Here is a 17,010-nt window from a genome sequence, read left to right on the forward strand (position 1 = left end):
ATCCTGTGTGCCGCAACTAAGACCCAGCACGGCCAAATAAATAAATAAATATCAAAAAAAATATATCTACTCTCTTAGCAACTTTAAAAAGTATATTTATTGGTCTAGTCATGTTTTCTATTTCATGTTGGGTCAGTTTTACACATCTTTTGTTTTCTAGGAAATTGTTACTTTCACCTAAGTTTTCAAATTTGTCACCATAAAATTGCACCTACTACACCCTTATTATTTTTTTTTGTTAGAGGATGAATATTCTTTTTTTTTTTTTGGTTGCTGCCGGGTCTTAATTGTGTCAGGCGGGCTCCTTAGTTGTGGCATGCAAACTCTTAGTTGTAGCATGCATGTGGGATCTAGTTCCCTGACCAGGGATTGAACCTGCGTGCCCTGCATTGGAAGGTGGATTCTTAACCACTATGCCACCAGGGAAGTCCCCACACTTACTATTTTTAAATCTCCATTGTGTCTGTGGTTATCTCCCTTTTTCATTCATTATATTGTTTATTTTTACCTTCACTTTATGTTCTTGATCAGTCTTGCCAGAATTTTGCCTATTAGCTTATTCAAAGAGCCAGCTTTGAACTTCATTAATCTTCTCTATTTTATTGGCATCATAAAAGTGTTAAGTGTTCTGATCCACAGATACAGTATACCTCTCCATTTACTTAGATATGTAATTTCTCTTGGCAATGTTTTATACTTTTCACTGTATAAGTCTTGCATATTTTTACATTAATTTTATCATTAAGCATTTCATATTTTAATGCTCTATAAGTAGTATTTTAAAATTTTTAATTTCTGATTGTTTACTGTATTTAGAAATGCAATTTCTTATGTATATTGACTTTTTATCCTACAACCTTGCTGAACTCACTTGTTAGTTCTAGTAACTTTTTTGTGGCTTCCTTAGGATTACATGTATAGAAAATTATGTTGTCTGTGAACCAAGACAGTTTTATTTCTTCTTTTAAAATCTGTATGCTTTTTTTTTCTTGCTTTATTGCCCTGGCAATGACCTCCAGTATAATGTTGAGTGGAAGTGGGAAAAGCAGACACCCTTGCCTTGCTCCTCATCTTAGAATTTGTCTAATTTATTGGCATAAAATTGTTCATGATACTCCCTATTACCCTTTTAATATCTGTAGAATCTATAGAGATGTCACCTCTCTCAATCCTGATATTGGTAATTTGTATCTTTTTCTTTTTTTCCTGATCAATCTGGTTAGGAAGTCTGTCAATTTTATTGATCTTTTCAAGGAACCAGCTTTTGGTTTCTTTGATTTTCTCTATTTTTTGTTTCTGTTTTCTATTTCATTGATTTCCTTTTTGGAGTTAATTACTTTGTTTATTTTGCTTATTTGGGGTTTGATTTTTTTCTTCTCTTTCTCGTTTCTTAAGGTGGAAGCTGAGGTCATAAGCAGTCCTTTCTTCTTTTCTAATATAAGAATTTAGGACTATAAATTTCCCCCAAATTCTTTAGTGGAATCCCACAAATTCTATTATGTGTGTTTTCATTTTTACTAAGTTAAAAATACTTTCTAGTTTCCCTTTTGACTTATTCTTTTTTTTTTTTTTTTGATTTATTCTTTAATCCATTACTTACTTAGAAGTGTTTTGTTTCCAAAAATTTTGGGATTTTCCAGGCATCTTTCTCTTATTGATTTCTAAGTTAATTCCATTGCGGTCATAGAAATACTTTATGTAGGTTGAATTCTTTTAAATTTATTGAGTCTTGTTTAATGTCCCCAAATATGTGTGTCATGGTAAATGTTTTATGTGCATTTAAGAAAAACATGTATTCTGCTCTTGTTGGGTGAAGTGTTCTGTAAATGTTAATCAGGTCCAGTGGTTGATAGTATTGCTCAAGTCTACTCGATCCTTGCTGATTTTCTGCCTACTTGTTGTTCTATCAATTAATGAAAGAAGATTATTAAAATCTTTGACTATTATTATGGATTTCCCTATATCTCCCTGCAATTCAATCAGTTGTTACTTGTAATTTGAAGCTCTGTTATTAGGTGCACAAATGTTTAGGACTGTTATATATCTCCTTGATTGACTGACCCCTTTATCATAATAAAATGACCTTCTTTAACACAGGTGATATTCTTTGCTTGGAAATCTACTTCTTCTGTTCAGTGTGAGGAAAAAAAGACTCAGGCCTCCATCCTTAAGCTCAGGGCCTCTGCAAGTGAGATTTAAGTCCATTGCCAATGTCAGCACAGGGTGCTAAGCCCCATGATGGGGGAAACACAAAGCATTGTGCGAACACATGGAAGGGGCCCCCATCCAGACTGAGGAGTTAAGCAATGTTTACTGTGTTGATAATTGAAGAGAAAGACAGTCTTTGGAGAAGGAAAGGCCTATACAAAAGGTGAGAGTCAGACTTCCCTGGTGGTGCAGTGGATAAAGAATCTGCCTGCCAGGGCTTCCCTGGTGGCACACTGGTTGAGAATCCACCTGCCAATGCAGGGGACATGGGTTTGAGCCCTGGTCTGGGAAGATCCCACATGCCATGGAGCAACTAAGCCCGTGTGCCAAAACTACTGAGCCTGTGCTCTAGAGCCTGTGAGCCACAACTACTGAGCCTGCGTGCCGCAACTACTGAAGCCCGTGTGCCTAGAACCCATGCTCCGCAACAAGAGAAGCCACCGCAATGAGAAGCCCACGCACCACAGCAACGAAGAGTAGCCCCCACTCACCGCAACTAGAGAAAGCCTGTGTGCAGCAACGAAGACCCAACGCGGCCATAAATAAATAAATAAAGTAAATAAATTTATTAAAAAAAAAAAAAAAAAAGAATCCGCCTGCCAGTGCAGGGGACACACGTTCTATCCCAGGTCCGGGAAGATCCCACATGCCACAGAGCAACTAAGCCCGCGTGCCACAGCTACTGAGCCTGCATGCCACAACTACTGAAGCCCGTGCGCCTAGAGCCTGTGCTCCTCAACAAGAGAAGCCACTGCAAGGAGAAGCCTGCGTGCTGCAACGAAGAGTAGCCCCCACTCGTCACAACTAGAGAAAGCCCACATGCAGCAACGAAGACCCAACGCAGCCCCCAAAAATTAATTAATTATTTATTTTTTAAAAAGTTGAGGGTCTCACTTGGGTCATGGTATGTATTGTGCATCGGGATCCCCCAGAAATGGGGCATAGGCCTGAAGGGCAGTGTTTGGGAAAGGGAGGCAAGATACGTACTGAGGTGTCAGAGGATCTTTTTTGCCACTGCTTGGACAGTTAATAGGGAGGAGAGTGTAGGAAAGGAGATCAGTTAGGTGACTGCTGCATTTGCCCAAGCATGAGATAATGCTGGTCTGAACTAGGCCTAGGAGATGAAGATGGAAGAGAAAGAATAAATTCTAGAGACACTCAGGAGGTAGACTCAATAGAACTTCATATTGATAAATGGAATATTTATAAATGGAATATTTCCTGCCATATCAGTAAACAAAGGATGTCACAGCCATCAACGATTGCAGCCATCCAACGTGAGCCAGTGAGCCCTGAGGAAACTCAGGATGTGAAAACACAGGATACTGGCCCCAGATAGCTGAGGTGCATATCAAAGGAATGATTTCAGTGAGCCCAGACTCTTGCATCTTCCCATACATAGAAAAGCACTAAATTCCTTAACTTGATATATCTGGTTTTCTTTAATTAACAATAATCTTTTGATGTTCAGACTACCTGCCCTTTGTTACAAAACTTCTATATAACTGGGTTCCCCCCCTTTGCCTCCTCGGAGCAGCTTCTCAGAGCTATCTGAAATGCTGTCTCTTGGGGTGCAGTCCTTACTTTGACCCAAATAAAACTTAACTTGCAACTCTCACGTTGTGCATTTTTTTAAGCCAGTATCTTGCCTGATATACTGCAAGAGCCTCCTAATTGATCTCCTTGCTCCAAACTCTTGTCCTCCACCCCACAACATCCCACAGCACAGGAGCTGGAGTGATCCTTTTAGACCTAAGTAGGACATGTTACACCTCTACTCAACACCCTCCAATGGCTCATCATGTCACTCAGAGTAAAAATCAAAGTCCCTATAATGGCCAACACCTTCTGGCCCTGCCCCCCCCCTCTCCTACTACTCACCCTTTTGCTATTTCTACTCCAGCCACACTCACCTCCTCCAACAAACCAGGACTGGTCCACCCTTACCTAGCTGCAACTCTACCCAGACATCCACTCAGCTCCTTCAACTCTTTGCTCAAACGTCATCTTCTCACTGATACTGCAACCTGCTTCGAGCACCCCACCACACTCCTGGTCCCCTTTGTTCTGCTCTACTTTTCCCCTACAGCACTTATTACCTTCCAACATATTAGATAATGCACTTACATTATGTATATTATTGTCCACCACATCTACTAGGGTGAAACTTCACAAAGGCAAAGATCTTTGCTTTGTTCACTGAGTTACTAGAACAGGCAGCATGGGATACGTATTTGCAGACAACTGAATAAATAACTTAATTACCAGTTCGGATGTGGGGGGCAGATCGAGAGGGAGATGGTGAGTGTGATGCCCACGTTTCTGGAGCTGGGGTTGGGGTGGAGGACTAGGGACACTGAATTTTTTTTAAAGCAGGAGAGAGCCCAGCTGAAGACCTCACATGGGAGTCATCAGCAACAGGGCAGGGGTATTGAAACCACAGGAGCACAGAGGATCATGCAGGGGGAGCAGAGAGGATCATGCAGGGAAAGCAGACAGAAGTGGCCAATGTGGACAGCATTTAAGTAAAAGGAAGGGGACAGAGACATAGCTGGGGAGAAAAGCAGAGGCATGTGGGAGGAGACAGAAGCTCAGGGAGGAGACTTTTAAGAAGGAGAGAGAGGTTGAGTCAGGCAAGAACTGAAAGCTGGCTACTGGACGTAGTCACTATACAGTCATAGACGGCCTTATGGGGGAGCCAACTCAGTGACAGGTTACAAGCTAAACTGGTCAGGCCAATTCAGGTCAACAGGTGGTGGTAAAGGTGATTGAGGTTAATGGTACGCGAATATAGGGTCAGAGAGATCTGGTGCCAATCCCAGGACTTGTTAAATTTCTGAACCTCAATTGGTCCCACATAAAATGAGGATAGCACCACCTAGCTTATTAACTTTAGTGACTGATGATTAAATTAGATGATGGAGGAAAACGCAAGGCACAAAGTGGGTGCATTAGCTCCATTCTGTCAATGAGCCGACTGGGTTGGCTGCGGAGACATAGACATCCAAGACCGGGGGAGCTGCGCCTACGGCCCAGGACTGAATGATATAAGGACAGCAAAGCTGTACGCTTGGTGAGGGGTGCGGGCATGCGACGTTGAAATCCATCCCTTTGCACAGAACACTCCCATCCCAAGATTAGCCGGAATAAAAGGTCTGCCTTCTCCTCAGTCGCAGGCACAGCTCCCTTTCGTAGCGCAACAAACGTCCCCTGGGGCAGAAGCGGAACACCCGCCCACAGATTGCGCCTTTTCTACTCTCTGCCCACCCGGGTTGGACCTAGCCCTAGGCAACGCTACCTTCCGCCCCTAGCAACCACTCACCTCCTTTTCTCTTTCTATAGGCCAGCGATTTTCCTTTCTTTTTCTTATTGGTCCGCGTAACTCTATTTCGAGCAATCAGTAGCAGCCACGGGGACCCAACTCACTCCCACACAATTTGGGGGTGATCTAAGAGGAAACATATGTTTCTTTCCTGCATCCAGTTCTCTTAGAAAGCATCTGATTTGTCAGACTGTTGTGAATCCCCCTGGAATGAGTCTCTAAGACACTTTATTTCTCTTAGGCCTTTAATGTCTGTCCCTTGCATACTCACCCCTCCAAATGGTACGGCCCGCACAATGCCCCCCCCCCCACCCCCCGCCAATCCAGCCGCTTTGAGAGTACTCCGCTAGGTTGAGTCCACTCAGAGGCGGAGACGATACCATCTGTGACTAATAAATAGGGAGTCTCTAATCCTCTCCGGGTTGCCCTATTCCGCTTAGACCAGCTCTCCCATCTGTCGCTCGAACCGTGAGCACGAACCCCAGTTGGGTGGTGGGACTACTGTTCCCGGCACCGCGGGGAGGGCGCTGCGCGGGCAAGGAAAGGCGGCACTTGGTACGATCCATTCCCCGCCCCGCCCCGCCGGAAGTGAGGTGTCTCACCCCCGAAGTTCCGGCTCGCAGTGGGTGGGGAGTGTTGTTAACCGGGGTCGCCTCCGCAGTCGCGGGGTTTGAGCGGGCTCGCGGCGCTGGGCTCCTGGTGAGTGGGCAGGGGTCGGGCCCGGGTTGGGGTTGGAGTCAGGACCTGGATCTTTCCCCTTCAGGTCTCCGGGGTCGGCGCGCCCCCTCAGCCCCGCCGCCCGCTTTCGGCCTGTCAGCTGGCCGTAGACAGGCGCCCGCGCGGCCGCTCTCAGAGGCCCGGCCCCGCCTGCGACGCTCGCAGCTCCTGGCGTTTACAGGTGCGCGACCGTGGAGGCGACCCGGGTCCCTCTCCGTCCCGCCCCTGCATCCTGACGGTCGGCCGTTTCTCCGGTACCCCGAGTTGTCACTGCCCCGGGGGTTGGGGAGCGCCAGGGTTCCAGGCTGACGTACCCCGCCCGCTCCCGCGGGGCGCGCGTCGGAGCTGCCCACCCTGGCGGAGCTGTCACCGGCGCTGTCGCCTGCCCGGCTGCGCCCCCCAGCGCCTTGGCTTCTCCCGGTCCAGGCCGCACGTTCCCGCTGCGGGAGATTTCTGCTTTTGCATCCCACTCCATCACCGTCACTTTAGGGGCACTGGGAGCAGTTCCCTCCTCCTCCGACTCTGCTGCCTTTCCTCATTCTTCCCTGGAGGCGGCGGTCTGGCAGGCGGCGTGGAAAGAGCCCTAGATTTGAAACAAGACTAACCCAGGCTGCTGGCCTTGCGTCAGTGTGGTCACTTAACCCCTTTGAGTTTCAGTCTTCTAATTTGTAAAATGGGGGAGTATATGCTGTTCTTGATGCGATGATGGTGAGGACGAAGTGAGGTTTCCTTTTCTTTCTCCTGTTTATTAGCACTGCGTCTCAGGCACTGTGCTAGGTGTGCACAGCACGGGCGTCACACAGTTCTTTCCCCCTGCAGGTCCCTAGGCCAGGGCAATGTTCCGCACCGCCGTGATGATGGCGGCCAGCCTGGCGCTGACCGGGGCCGTGGTGGCTCATGCCTACTACCTCAAGCACCAGTTCTACCCCACCGTGGTGTACTTGACCAAGTCTAGCCCCAGCATGGCAGTGAGTTCAGGGCTCAGGGAGGGAGGAGCTTCCTGGGAGGGAAGGAGGAGTCTGTTTGAGACAGGGGCGGGGCTAAAGGTCAGGTAAGTGGGAGACAAGTGAAGTCGCTGCCAGGCCTAACTTTGAACAAATTGTGATGGGGATGTGGAGAGGTTCCTGAATGATGAGCCCCGGACAGAGCAAAGCAGAAAGTGACCTCAAACCATAGCCTCTCCTCCCTCCTAGGTCCTGTACATCCAGGCCTTCGTTCTTGTCTTCCTCTTGGGCAAGGTGATGGGCAAGGTGTTCTTCGGACAGCTGAGGGCAGCAGAGATGGAGGTGAGATGTTCATGGCTCCCAAGGTGAGGGGCAGGGAGCTGGGCAAGCAGAATGTCTGAGTTCCACATCATTACTTGCCCAACCCCCAGCATCTTCTGGAACGCTCCTGGTATGCTGTCACTGAGACTTGTCTGGCCTTCACTGTTTTTCGGGATGACTTCAGCCCCCGCTTTGTTGCGCTCTTCACTCTCCTTCTCTTCCTCAAGTGTTTTCACTGGCTGGCTGAGGACCGTGTGGATTTTGTGAGTTGGGTTGGGGGGTTCTCTGGAGCAGACAGAGGGCTGGAGGGCAGGCTTGTGGAGTGAGGGCTGGGGTGGGGACATGGGGTGAGCCCCAGCCTTGCTGACGGGCCCCCTCTCTCCTCTGCCTCAGATGGAACGCAGCCCCAATATCTCCTGGCTCTTTCACTGCCGCATTGTCTGTGAGTGAGACCCATGGGAGTGGAGAGGAGGGAGCTGGAGGGAGAAGAGGCACCATGAAGGACTGGAACATGAAAAGTCACTAACCGTGGACCTATACCATAGAGCACAGGCTGCCCTCGGCCCTCAGCTGTACAGGAAAGATAATTTAGGAAGTTAATTTGCATCATCTCTGCCTGTTCCACTCCAGGGCTTCTCAGCTGCCTAGCCCCTTAGCTCTTTGCCTCCTCACCTGGAGCCTGGGCCACCCCTAGGCAGAACTGGAGTTCCCAGGGGGCCGGGTTCAATGGAGTGTGCCCACCTGACTAGATGGCTGGGGCCATGGTGGGCTTGAGGGTGGGAGCTGTCTTAGAGCAGGAAGTGGCTGTCAGGCCCTGGGCTGACCCCACCAACCTCCCATTTGGGGGGTCCCCACAGCCCTTATGTTCCTCCTGGGTATCCTGGACTTCCTCTTCGTCAGCCATGCCTATCACAGCATCCTGACCCGTGGGGCCTCTGTGCAGCTGGTGTTTGGCTTTGAGGTAAAACTGGCTTGGGAGGTTGGGAGGACAAGCCCAAGGTGGCACTGTTGTGCCCTGACAAACCTTTATCGAGCACCTGCTCTGTGGCCAGCCCGTGTGGGCCACCAAGGAGCAGCCATCAGTCAGTCCCAGCCCCTGCCCTCTACACACTCCTAGGAGAGTGGGGACGGCATAGAAAGGCGCGTGTGGAGGAGGAGCCCTGACCTGGCGCTCAGGGAAGGCTTCCTGGAAGTTGATGCCAGAGGAGCTGGCTGTTGATGGACAGAAGGAATTAGCTTGATGGACAGCTGGGGAGGTGTGTCCCCAGCAGAGGAAGAACGTGTCCAGTGACAACAGTTCACGTCTGTTGAGTGCTTACTGTATGCCAGGCCCTGTGCTGAGCACTTGACCTGCATTTCTTTTAATCAGCAAAACAACGTTGTTATAAAGAAACAGTTAATTCTGTCATTTACAGACAAGCAGACTGAGGTTCAGAGAGGTCTATGAGTTGCTGAAAGTCACACTAGCTAGTGAGTGGAGAAGCTAGGAGGCCCCCGGCTGTGTCCAAGCCTGTGCTTGTACCGTGGCACTCCGCTGTGCACAGGCCTGGGGACAGCAGTTCGGCTGGAGCACGGGGCCTGTGTTCTTATGTCCGTCCCCCGCCCCCAGTATGCCATCCTGATGACTATGGTGCTCACCATCTTCATCAAGTACGTGCTGCACTCTGTGGACCTCCAGAGCGAGAATCCCTGGGACAATAAGGCCGTGTACATGCTCTACACGGAGCTGTTTACGGGTGAGACGAGCCTGGACCTCCCCTGACCTGCACCAGTGTCCCCAGCCCTGCCTACCAGGTCCTGTGACCTGCCGCTCTCTGCACCCCTTGCCCCCAGGCTTTATCAAGGTTCTGCTGTACATGGCTTTCATGACCATCATGATCAAGGTGCACACTTTCCCTCTCTTTGCCATCCGGCCTATGTACCTGGCCATGAGGTGAGCCTAGCCCTGCCCTGCCACAGCTCTGACCCCTCCCCTCTGTCTCCCTCCTTCTACTGAAACTGTCTTTTCAGGCAGTTCAAGAAAGCTGTGACAGATGCCATCATGTCTCGCCGAGCTATCCGCAACATGAACACACTGTAAGTGGGCCTGTCCTAGCTGCTTGCCCAAGCTCTGCCCAGGTGCCCCTGCCTCCAGCTCTGGTCTTGACGTGTCCTCGGTCTGTCCTAACCAGGTATCCAGACGCCACCCCAGAGGAACTCCAGGCGATGGACAATGTCTGCATCATCTGCCGAGAAGAGATGGTGACTGGTGCCAAGAGACTGCCCTGCAACCACATTTTCCACACCAGGTGGAGATGCCCTGAGCAGCCTGCACATCAGGGAGCGGCTTTGGAAGGCAGACCCCTAGGCGCCTGCTAACTGTTGCCTGGTCTTGACCCCCAGCTGCCTGCGCTCCTGGTTCCAGCGGCAGCAGACCTGCCCCACCTGCCGTATGGATGTCCTTCGGGCGTCGCTGCCGACCCAGTCACCGCCGCCCCCTGAGCCCGCGGATCAGGGGCCACCACCTGCCCCCCACGCCCCGCCACTCCTGCCCCAGCCCCCCAACTGTGAGTGGCCCTCATCTGGCCATCCAGCACACTGCTGGGTTCTCTCCCCAGGCTGGGAGTGGGAAATGCGGAGGTGAATCAGAGTCCCTGCCCTCGAAGCTCAGTCTGGGGCCGGGGGGCTGGTCACAGGAAGAGACACAGATGATTGCGGTCATGTATGATCCGTGCTGGGCTCAGAGAGAGCCTGTGGGAGCAGAGGACAGAGCCCCAACACCCGGTCCCTTGCGTGCGATCTGGCTCTATCTCAGTTTGGACCTTTTCTCACCACCCCGTCCTCTCTCTGCAGTTGCCCAGGGCCTCTTGCCTCCCTTCCCTCCAGGCATGTTCCCGCTGTGGCCCCCCATGGGCCCCTTTCCTCCTGTCCCACCTCCCCCCAGCTCCGGAGACGCTGTGGCCCCTCCGTCCACCAGTGCAGGTGAGTCTTTTGCGTAGCGCACCAGCCAGGTAGCGCGGTGGAAGGAAGGGAAGCAGAGCCCCCTCGGCACAAACTAACTTCCTGTTCTTGCTCTTTCGCAGCCCTTTCTCGGCCCAGTGGAGCAGCCACAACCACAGCTGGTTCTGCTGCCTCTGCCCCAGCACCTGGCTCGGCCTCCGCCCCTGACGCTGGCCCCGCCCCAGGCTTCCCCTTCCCTCCCCCCTGGATGGGCATGCCACTGCCTCCACCCTTTGGTAAGCTGGGCCGCTCTTGGGGTTGTTTTGGGAGGTGGGGGTGTGTCAGGCCCAGGCAGCCCAGGCTGAGCCTCTCTCTCTCTCCAGCCTTCCCCCCGATGCCTGTGCCTCCTGCCGGCTTTGCTGGGCTGACCCCAGAGGAGCTGCGGGCTCTGGAAGGCCACGAGCGGCAGCACCTGGAGGCCCGGCTACAGAGCCTGCGCAACATCCACACGCTGCTGGATGCCGCCATGCTGCAGATCAACCAGTACCTCACCGTGCTCGCCTCCCTCGGGTGCGTCTACACGGGGGCCAGGGTGGGCAGCAGGGGTGTGGGGCTGCCGAGAGAAGGCCCCCAGCAGTGGTTCTGGGCCTTTTTCTCCCCTGCCACCCTGTGATACCTGTCGATTCAGGCATTCTATCTGTAGGCACACCCAAGGTGTCGGGGTTCTTGGTGCCTTTTTATCCTCCCACTGCAGAAGGCCTGTCTGGATCTAAGGAGGAGTGGTGTTTATTAGAGAGCTATCCTTGAGTCTTGTCCTTTTATATAATTCCCAGTACTTTAGTTAATCATGTATACTCTCTTGACACAGGGTGACACTTTGACTGGGAATCACTGCCCCTGATCTGAGACAGCAAATACAAAGTCACTTGGAGCCAGCTTGGCCCGAGTTCAAGTCCTGATCTTATTACTCACTTGCTCTGTGACCTTCATTACCTTATTTGAATAGAGTTCTAATTCCTATTCACAGGGGACATATACAAAGTGCCTGGCACCCAGCAGTGTCGGTACAGACTTGGAGGGGAGCTTGACTCTGAGACTTGTGTGCTTTTTGTTATTCAGTGCAATGTCTTAGTTGGTACTCTAGAAGGTGCCTGGCATCTCAGAGTGGCAACTCTGCAGCGTAACAGTGAACAAGGCCAGCGGTCCCTCCCTGCAAGTGGTTTACAATCAGTCGGTGGTATAGAATTCCAAGAATTCATTCAACATGTGTTCAGTCGCGTCTGCCGGTCACTGGGGCTGCAAGGCACGTCAGCGCTGGAGTGCACCCTGCAAGGCTCACGGAGGGCAGAATCTCTCCAGTCGTGCCAGGATGCCAAGGCCCTCCTCTTGTCCCTTCTCTTCCTAGGCCCCCCCGGCCTGCCACCTCAGCCAACCCCACTGAGGAGACTGCCCCTACAGCTGTCGCTGCCGCCTTCTCCACCAGCACCCCCAGCTCTGAGGCCACCACCCCATCCCTGGGAGCCTCCCCACCAGCCCCTGAACCTGAAAAGCCTCCAGGTAGTTGCGGTCAGCCTACAGCGGGGTGGGGCGGGGGACTTCTCTGGGTTCCGCTCCTGGACCTCTCTGTCCCCAGCTCCTGAGTCCGCGGGCACCGAGGAGCTGCCTGAGGATGGGGAGCCTGACGCAGCAGAGCTCCGCCGCCGTCGCCTGCAGAAGTTGGAGTCCCCTGTTGCCCACTGACACTGCCCCAGCCCTGGCCCCTGCCCCCACTCTTGAGCAGTCCTCGCTGGAACACGTCCTGCCACCAAGTGCCAGCTCCCTCTCTATCTGCACCAGGGAGGAGTAACCCCCAGCTCTGAGACAGAGGAGGTGGCATCTGACCAAGTGGAAAGAGGCCTGAGGCCTCAGTTGACTCCAGCCCTTACAGTCCCGGGCAGCCATGGGGATCTTGGGTCAGTTCCAGCCTTCCTCTCCAACCCTTCAGCCCTGTGTTCTGCTGGGGCCACGAAGGCAGAAAGGTGCAGTGTCTGAGAAGCCCTCTGACCACCCCCAACCTGTCTGGGAGAAGGGGAGCCCCTCCGAGCCCCCCTTGTGTGTGGAGTCACGCTGCAGTGCCGAACAGTATTAGCTCCCGTTCCCAAGTGTGGACTCAAGGGGCTGGAGGTAGGCCAGGAACTTGCTCCTGGGCCCACCCACCAAGACTGGTACTGATGTCCTTTTCTTACCTGAACTCCCCAGGAGCCCTTTGTGGTGGTGGCTGTGCCCCTTGTGCCCTGTGGCATTTCCATGTCTTACTGGCAACCACACAACTCAGGGAAAGGAGTGTCTGGGGTGGAGGAGCAGGCCGGCAGCACTGAAGGGCCCTGCTCTGCCCCTCCCCCCCAGGCCCTTTTCTCCCTGCAGTTTGTCTAAGGTGAGACTGTCCCTGGTCTCACCCAGCAGCCACTGTGCAGCCTCACTCTAGGCTGAGGGCTCTTGTGTCTGCTTCTGAACCACTGCAAGCCCCAGAACCTACAGAAGGCAACTTCTTAACTTACAGAATTTTTCTTGAGTTTAGAAGAATTGGAATTACTTCCTTGCTATTGTCTTTTGGCTTAAATTTTGTCTTTGAATTTGAATGCTTGACCCCAGGAAAGGGGAGCAGGAGTGCCAAGCTCCCTGTCTTTCCAGTTTAGAAAAGGCTCTGGGCCAGGTGGGGATGACAGGAGCCAAGGCGTTGCCTGCCCCTGTCTTTTGCCCCTCGGTGTTGTGTTACAGGAGTTGCTGGAGACAGTTTCAGATGATTATTTAATTTGTAAATATTGTACAAATTTTAATAGCTTAAATTGTATATACAGCCAAATAAAAACTTGCATTAATGACTGGTGGAACTGGTGTGATAGGATCAGTGTGCCACGCTCCTTTTTCTTAACTCAGGCCGTAGACTCGAGAGTGGCCTGGAATCTCCAGGAGTGAGGGTTTACTTACACAAGCCAGCACTGTTCTTGGGCACAATGTTGAATATTAAGGTATTAGGACGATATACCCATTTTACATATGAAGAAACTGAACCCCAGAAAGGTTAAGTACCCTGCCTTAGGTCAGAGCAAGTAGGGGAGCCAGGCTCTGAACACTGTCTTAAGCCAGCTTGCTGCTGAGGTGGGGTGGGAACTCGGGCCTCTGGCCCTTGTGACTCCCAAGGATGAGGCAAGTGTGAAGGTTCCTTGGCTGGGGTGGGATGGGATGGCAGGGACAAAAGGTCACATCTTCCTGCCTGCAAACCCCCTGTCCAGCCTTGATACTAGGTCAGCAACCCGGGAAGGATGGCCCTGTGCTGGGCTGCTAGGAGCGCTCGAGGAGCCCCTTGTGGGCAGACTAGCTAAAGCTAATCAATTAATTTGCTGGAGCTGGAAACCCAGTCAGACCCAACTCTTAATATGGAATGGAATAGAGGTAACCGGCCTTTTTGCCTCTCCATGGGTAAAAGGAATGAGCCGAGGGGCTGACGTGCACTACACTTGGAACTGAAGACCTCCAGGACCCACGTCTGAGTCGTGTTGTGTTCTCTGTAGCCTCTACCAAGTCAGGTCTGACCTAGAGCAAGGGCTCAGGGATTTTTTGCCGCAGTGAGGGTCTGCGGGCCAAGGAAGGAATGTACCCAATGGGTCTGCCCTGTGCTACCCTCCTGTAAACTGGGCTGGGCTACTGCTTCCAACAGAGGGGCAGTCAACAACCTCTACAGCTTGAATAGCTGAGTCCAAGGAGCTCCAATGAAGGGAAAGCAGGAACACGCCAAAGTGGGGGGGCGGGGGAATTAATGCTCCCCACTAGCTTGGCTGTTCCTGGTGGGTCTCCAATATTAGACAGCCCTCCCCCAGTGCAGGCACCTATACAGAATCCCATTTCCTCCTTTATGCAAACAAGGCCTGCTCCACGGCCCTCACCCTGGTCTCTGTGCCGCTTTCCCCTAGCTGCCTCAATAGCCACTTCCCTCCTGAGATCCCCGGCACTCCAGTCGCAAGGGGACACTGGTCGTGCAGGCTGCTCAGCTGGGCTTCAGAAGCCCTTCTCCAGAAGCCAGGCTTTGAGCTGCTGGTCAAAGTAGCCCTTGACCCGAAGGGTACCTGTCACCTCATTGACCTGGGTGATAGGTGTCTTCCCCAGCAGCGGGCTCAGGAAATCTTCCACATCCTTCTGCAGGGCCTGGGGGAAGATGATGAGTCAGGCCTGGTCAGACCTTTCCCTCTAGAGGGTTCCCATCCCTTCAGCCCTGAAAGGTCAGAATCGGACCCTGACCCACCCACCCACTTACCCAAATGTCCCCCTCCACCTTCCGGATCACAGTCATCTGACGGTTTCCATGAGTGATGTCCTTGTAGACTGGGATGCTGTGCATACGGGAGCGTCGCACAAAGTAGGGCAGGTTGGGTGGGGGGTCTGTGACAGGGAGAGACAGTGATAAGTCAAATGTTCCCAGACTTCATCTCACCTCAGCCAAGACCTTTCTCCTCAGAGTGTGCAGGGGGTCAGTGAACCTAACCCCAAAGCCACCTCCAGACTTCAGATCAGGAGACCTGCTCTTTCCCTAAGTTTAGAGCCAGGACCAGCTTGTTCACCCTGGTACCTCAAGGCCGAGCACAGGCCTGGCACCAGAAGGTGCTCAAGAAGAAATGAGGTCAGGGCTATGCCTCCCGGGATCTTTGAGTCCCCCTCTGGAGCCAATCCTTGCCCTTCTCCACTGGGTCAGGGAGGCTAAAATCAATCTCTGTCACAAAGGGATGGGGGTTTATAAGAACTGAACACCTACCACAGGCTGGGCTCTGCATGACATGCTTTATGTGCTGAGCAGATGATCTCTATTTTGCTGAAACTGAGGTTGGGAGAAGCTAAGTGACTAACTCAACCATACTGGCAATGGATAGCAAAGCCAAATTTGGACCCAGAACTGCCCACCTCCCAAGCTGTGTTCTCAATTATGGCCGGGGGTGGAGGTGGGGGTCCAAATTCTTGGGTCTTCTCTCTATGCTTCACTTTTCCCACATGGGAAGACCTCACCCCAGTAGTGTGGATGGATGGGTACTAGCAAAACAGGTCTCCAATCCTGGGCCCTTTGTTGAACGTAAGACAGATGCTAGCTCTGAGAGATCTCAACACAAGTCCTGAACCCTTTGGGAAGTCCAGAGCCTCAGCCAGGGCAGATAGACCTCTAGGGAGGGGGATGTTTCCCTGCAGCCTTCAAGCCATCCCCATCACCCAGCTCACCTCTGGGGGGCTGCCAGCCACTAGGAGTGGGATAATGTTCATGCTTTGGGGGCTTTGGGATGCTGGTGGGGGGTAACAGGCGCTCCACAAAACAGTATTCATCCACAGACTCCACGAAGCTGGGGTAATCAGGAGGCCCCTGGGTCTGGCTCCGAGGGGGGAAAAAAAAAAAATCTCTCCATCAGCCTACCCATCCCCCACGCCCCATCCACCACCCCAGAACAGGGAGAACTTCAGTTAAGTAGAAAAAGGAAACATGACAAGCAGAGAGAATAGTATAAACATAAAAGGCTGGAGGTAGGAAAGCACCAGACTTCAGTTTGCCAGGGTGCAGGGTACAAGTGGGACTGAAAATGAAGTTCAGGAACTCGGAAGGGCCTGCCTCTCTTAGGATTTCTGTGGGACTCAGAAGTGTGTGTATACATCTGAAAAGCTGAGTAACCGTAAGTGTGACCAATACGGCATTTTTCAGTATTTTAAAGTTTCCTGTGAAGATTCTACTGAAATATTCTAGTTCTGCGTTAGGCTCTTTCAGCAATCGTGATAATTTCCCACTCACACTCATCCGATGTGACCCTCCCTCACCTGGAATGTTTCAGCCTCATATGGACACCACCAGGCACTAAGTGCTCACACGCACTGCTTTCACTTAATTCGTTTAATTCGACAAGTTAGGTATTTTATTACCCCCCTGTGTACATCCAAGAAAGAAAAAGACATTGGCAAACAATCTACCTAAGGTCACATTCCGGAGTCTGTCCTCCCATACTTCTCCCAGCAGATACCCTGGACTCCTGATAGGCCCCAGGGTTACAATGAGAATGAGAAGATGAAGTGGCCTATATATCGTGAGTCCCAGGTTCTCAGAAGTGTCGCCAACGAGCTGGGGCCAATTCCCACACTCTGGTACGGTTTCCCCTTCAAAACACTAGGCAGCGAGAGTCTATGTGCAGCACCCCCAGTTCTAACTAACTTAAGTTGTACTCCAATCATATTTCAAGCCCCGCACTCCGAAACGCGCTCCAGGCCCTGCCACCTTCCCTGTCAATCTTTCATCTGAGCTCCAGAAAAGTGCTCCCTAAGTAGGGACGCGGTTTTAAGACTACAAGAAATACAGTGAGCCTCCACCCCGCCCTCTGCCCCCAGCTTCACGCTCAGCGCTCTCACCAGTCGCCGCAGCCCGCAGCCCGGCGGGACACCGGTTCTCCAGCCCCGCTGCACAGCCCGAAACATGGTCGCTGCCATCTTGAACTCCCCCGTACACTCGCTTTCGGCGCGCGCAACCAGCCTGGCCCCGCCCCTTCCGGCTCCCCCGCCCCCACCCCCCACCCCACCCCA

The 17,010-nt window shown here is 52.2% G+C and overlaps 2 protein-coding genes across 3 annotated transcripts; one reads left to right on the top strand and one right to left on the bottom strand.

Annotated features, from left to right (window-relative positions):
* The first annotated feature begins 6,133 nt into the window (after nt 1-6,133).
* SYVN1 (synoviolin 1) lies at nt 6,134-13,301 on the top strand. 2 transcript variants are annotated; one of them, XM_007170921.2, is made up of 16 exons: nt 6,134-6,229; nt 7,067-7,215; nt 7,441-7,533; nt 7,623-7,775; nt 7,906-7,954; nt 8,370-8,473; nt 9,122-9,248; nt 9,346-9,445; nt 9,523-9,588; nt 9,684-9,800; nt 9,895-10,058; nt 10,345-10,473; nt 10,575-10,727; nt 10,815-11,001; nt 11,837-11,988; nt 12,065-13,301. In XM_007170921.2, the coding sequence occupies exons 2-16, from the start codon at nt 7,084-7,086 to the stop codon at nt 12,169-12,171; spliced, it is 1,833 nt and encodes a 610-aa protein (XP_007170983.2). In that variant the 5' UTR covers nt 6,134-6,229; nt 7,067-7,083; the 3' UTR covers nt 12,172-13,301. The 2 variants fall into 2 exon arrangements, with proteins under 2 accessions (XP_007170983.2, XP_007170984.2); XM_007170922.2 differs by lacking the exon at nt 6,134-6,229 and adding an exon at nt 6,242-6,428.
* On the bottom strand, nt 13,279-16,965 carry MRPL49 (mitochondrial ribosomal protein L49). Its single transcript, XM_057553380.1, has 4 exons — nt 16,840-16,965; nt 15,673-15,817; nt 14,723-14,847; nt 13,279-14,613 (listed from the first exon to the last, which is right to left on the bottom strand). Exons 1-4 carry the CDS (start codon nt 16,915-16,917, stop codon nt 14,467-14,469), a joined length of 495 nt encoding a protein of 164 aa, XP_057409363.1. The 5' UTR covers nt 16,918-16,965; the 3' UTR covers nt 13,279-14,466.
* Nucleotides 16,966-17,010: the final 45 nt, after the last annotated feature.

Source organism: Balaenoptera acutorostrata, chromosome 9 (assembly GCF_949987535.1).
Source record: "Balaenoptera acutorostrata chromosome 9, mBalAcu1.1, whole genome shotgun sequence".
NCBI lineage: Eukaryota > Metazoa > Chordata > Mammalia > Artiodactyla > Balaenopteridae > Balaenoptera > Balaenoptera acutorostrata.

Bases quoted from the DNA above. Each gene is read 5' to 3' on its own strand.
- SYVN1 (XM_007170921.2), top strand. From the start codon at position 7,084: ATGTTCCGCACCGCCGTGATGATGGCGGCCAGCCTGGCGCTGACCGGG. The intron at 7,955-8,369 runs GTGAGTGAGACC...GGGTCCCCACAG, and splicing joins CTTTCACTGCCGCATTGTCT to CCCTTATGTTCCTCCTGGGT. The intron at 10,474-10,574 runs GTGAGTCTTTTG...GCTCTTTCGCAG, and splicing joins CCCTCCGTCCACCAGTGCAG to CCCTTTCTCGGCCCAGTGGA.
- MRPL49 (XM_057553380.1), bottom strand. From the start codon at position 16,917: ATGGCAGCGACCATGTTTCGGGCTGTGCAGCGGGGCTGGAGAACCGGT. The intron at 15,818-16,839 runs GTGAGAGCGCTG...CCTCGGAGCCAG, and splicing joins GCTGCGGGCTGCGGCGACTG to ACCCAGGGGCCTCCTGATTA. The intron at 14,614-14,722 runs GTAAGTGGGTGG...ATCTTCCCCCAG, and splicing joins AGGTGGAGGGGGACATTTGG to GCCCTGCAGAAGGATGTGGA.